The 3056-nt window shown below is 50.3% G+C and overlaps 1 protein-coding gene across 1 annotated transcript in view; it reads right to left on the bottom strand.

Annotated features, from left to right (window-relative positions):
• Positions 1-398: 398 nt before the first annotated feature.
• The window catches only part of LOC122552344 (phosphofurin acidic cluster sorting protein 2-like), a 130702-nt gene continuing 128044 nt past the window's right edge, over positions 399-3056 (bottom strand). The window contains exons 8-9 of the mRNA XM_043695097.1: positions 1382-1524; positions 399-593 (exon numbers count right to left, since the gene is read on the bottom strand). Of these exons, the coding sequence (XP_043551032.1) occupies positions 399-593; positions 1382-1524 (338 nt within the window). The remainder of the gene's footprint in view (positions 594-1381; positions 1525-3056) is intronic.

The raw sequence follows: 3056 nt of genomic DNA, 5'->3' as shown, positions 1-3056 counted from the left end.
GGATGGAGGGGCCTGAGCGTCCCTCACTGGGTTCTGACCAGCACTATTCTGACCACTGTCCCGATTTGCCACAGTTTTGACATTGTCCTTTCTGAAATCGATTAGATATCTGTACCGATCTTGTCGTGTATTTCCGGCAGTCCAGTTGTGCGCTTCGAAGAATGCCCTCGTTGCTTTGGCATGGTGAACAGCCCAGCAATGTCAAAGTTACTGACTATGGTCAAAGAGACCCCCAGGCCATCGTATGCCAAGTGAGAATATGTAGTTTATATACGTGAGCATATGGAGGGAGCATGCAGTTCACTCGGGTCTGCACGGACATCTTTTCATTTTCTGCAATGAATGCCCGTCAAGGAGTCCCAGACGTCACTAAAGCAGGCAATGCAATCGGGCAAGGGCTAGTCTGCTCTCTGCAGGCACCGGGTTACAGCACCAAAGTCGACTTGCTGTCTTGCGCTGGCATTTATTGCATCCTTCACGGTGCTGTCCAGCCATTTCTCCCGGACAGCAGTGTTGTCCCAGGGTTGGTTGGGAAAGTCAATAGTAGGGCGAATGGTCGCCCAGTCGGCCCCGTACACGAGCTGCAATCGGGTCTGCACATTTTGGGCAAACAGTTTTCGATTATGAAACTTTAGAATAGCCAATTGTAGACTGGGAGTGGTTGCTTCAACAGGTCTGTGGCATCTTACAGCATGGGCTGGACCATTGCATGCGTCCAGGTCTAATCGAGGGGAATAGAGCCACAGCCGGTGCCCTGGTTTCTCTGGGCAGCAGCCACGCTTCTTGTGATTCTGGGGCTACCATTTGTGTTGGGCAGTGGTGATGGTTCGGACTTAATGGCGGATGCTGTTTCTTGCTGGAAGCTTCTCATGAGATTGCGTGGTGAGAAATGCAGCCACTTCATTGACAGTGGGTCAGGCGGTTCAGCTGGTAGGGTAAGTTTCCGAGAAACGCCGTGGGGCCTTGTCGAATTTTATTGGGATCTCTGCCATCAGGGGGTTATTGCGACCGTATTTTTCCTTCTGGGGCTGATGCTGTTTAGCAATGTCCCAAAAATGTTCAAGGCACTGAGGGATGTAAAGGGTGTCCCAGGAGGGCTTCCTGTGCCATCCCGTAATGGCCATGGCCCAATAATCAATCGTATCCAATTTAAAGGCTCCTCCACATGGACAATTCCCTTGGGAGCTGGTGTAAATGCTTCCTGTTCAGGGGATACATACCGGCTGTCACCTGTCTCTTTTAGCATGGTGTCTACCGGTGAACTAGGTGTAACAAGAGCATCTCCAAACTTTGTCTGGAAATTCACGCAGTTACCATGGCTTCTTTACATCATCTTGCTCATCTTCGGCACAGTGCGGTCTCACCACGTTGTTGGGGTTACCCAGCTTCCGCAGCTGACACCTTCCGGCAGAGGGTGGATATCCGTGTCCCATGGCGTACTGGACGTCCTTGGTTGAGTGCTAAGTGTTGTACTTTGTCTTTCGAGGAAGAATGAACAGAGAGAGGGCTCATTGAACTCACAAGCTGCAAGAGATTGACACGTTAAGTAATCGAGCATGTCCTCGCTGACCACAATGTAGACAAACAGTTTACGGATGGTGAACACACTCAGACGAGACACATGAAATTCACAAGTCAAGCACTCAGTAACCGCAAAGCAAATAGGCACACACAAAACAAACACTCAGAAACCATAGAATAGAAAACAGTGAACAGGTCGGTCCCCTGTCAATTTCATTCAATCTTGCCAGACTTCCGTTGGCTGACCGTGTTTCCCCTGGCTGGATCAACGTTTTGGCACAAGCCGTGGGTCAAGTTGGATCACGCGTCTGCCAAATTACTTAAAATTTAGTTGATCAGTTTAGGTCCTTACCCGACTGCCTCCTTAGGCCAAGTCCGTAGTTGCTGAACGCTGAACTGCTGCATTGGTTGAATTAGAATTGTGGCTAACATCCTGAGTCGTCCAACCTTTCACTCGGTCTGACCCGCTGTGGCAGGTCTAGCCGCCAAGTGTGAATTGGGATAATTTTAAAATGTCTTTTTCGCTTAACCTGTTGAGAGGAAAGGGGCTACCGTCCACACCAATTTTGTTTTGGAGAAATAAGCATAATAAACCAGAGATGAAAAATCACACAGATATTGCGGAAGAGAAATTGACCAAGCTGAAACAGCATAGGCAGGCTGTCTAGGTCTAAGTAAAGACTGCAGATGCTGGAGATCAGAGTCTAGATCAGAGTGGTGGTGGGAAAGCACAGCATGTCAGGCAGCATTCGAGGATGAGGAACTTCGACGTTTCAGCCAAAATAACTTCATCAGGAATGAAGGCAGGGAGCCTCTGTGGGGAAGAGATAAATGCGAGGGGGCGTGGGGCTGGGGAGAAAGTAGGCAAGTGTACAATAGGTGGATGGTGATGGGGTTGAAGGAGATAGGTCAGAGAGGGAAGTCGAGAGGATATTTAAGAAGAAAGATTGCTGGTAGGACAGTTCATGAGGATGGTGCTGAGCTGGAAGTTAAGAGCTGGGGTGTGGAAGTGGTTGGGGAAATGAGTAAACTGGTGAAGTCCACATTGATACCCTGGGGTTTAAGTGTACCGAGGTGGAAGTTCATGCATTCTTCCACCAGGCATCGGGTAGTGGGGGAGTGGCGGCTGATGAGGCCCGGGAATTGCATGTCTACGGCAGAGTGGGAGGGGGAGTTGACACGTTGGGACAAGGTGCGGTGGGGTTGATTGGAGCGGGTGTCGCGGAGATGTTCCCTAAATCGCTCTGTGAAAAGGCGTCCCGTCTCCCCAATGTAAAGGAGTCCACGTCGGGAGCAACTGATAAATGACATTGGCAGATGTGCAGGTAGCAATTTGATGGATGTGGAAGGTTCCTTTGGGGCCTGGGATGTAAGTGAGGGGGAGGTGTTGGCGCAAGTTTTGCAATTCCTGCGTTGGCAGGGGAAGGTGCCAGGAAGAGAGGATAGGTTGTTGGGTGCGTGGACCAGACCAGGTCATCAAGGAGGGAACGGTCTTTGCGGAAAGTGGAAAGGTGTGGCGTCTCTCGACGTCACCT

The sequence above is a fragment of the Chiloscyllium plagiosum genome, chromosome 8 (assembly GCF_004010195.1).
Source record: "Chiloscyllium plagiosum isolate BGI_BamShark_2017 chromosome 8, ASM401019v2, whole genome shotgun sequence".
Classification (NCBI taxonomy): domain Eukaryota; kingdom Metazoa; phylum Chordata; class Chondrichthyes; order Orectolobiformes; family Hemiscylliidae; genus Chiloscyllium; species Chiloscyllium plagiosum.
Note: the sequence above shows the minus strand (reverse complement) of the source record. Positions and strands in the feature narration are given on the sequence as shown.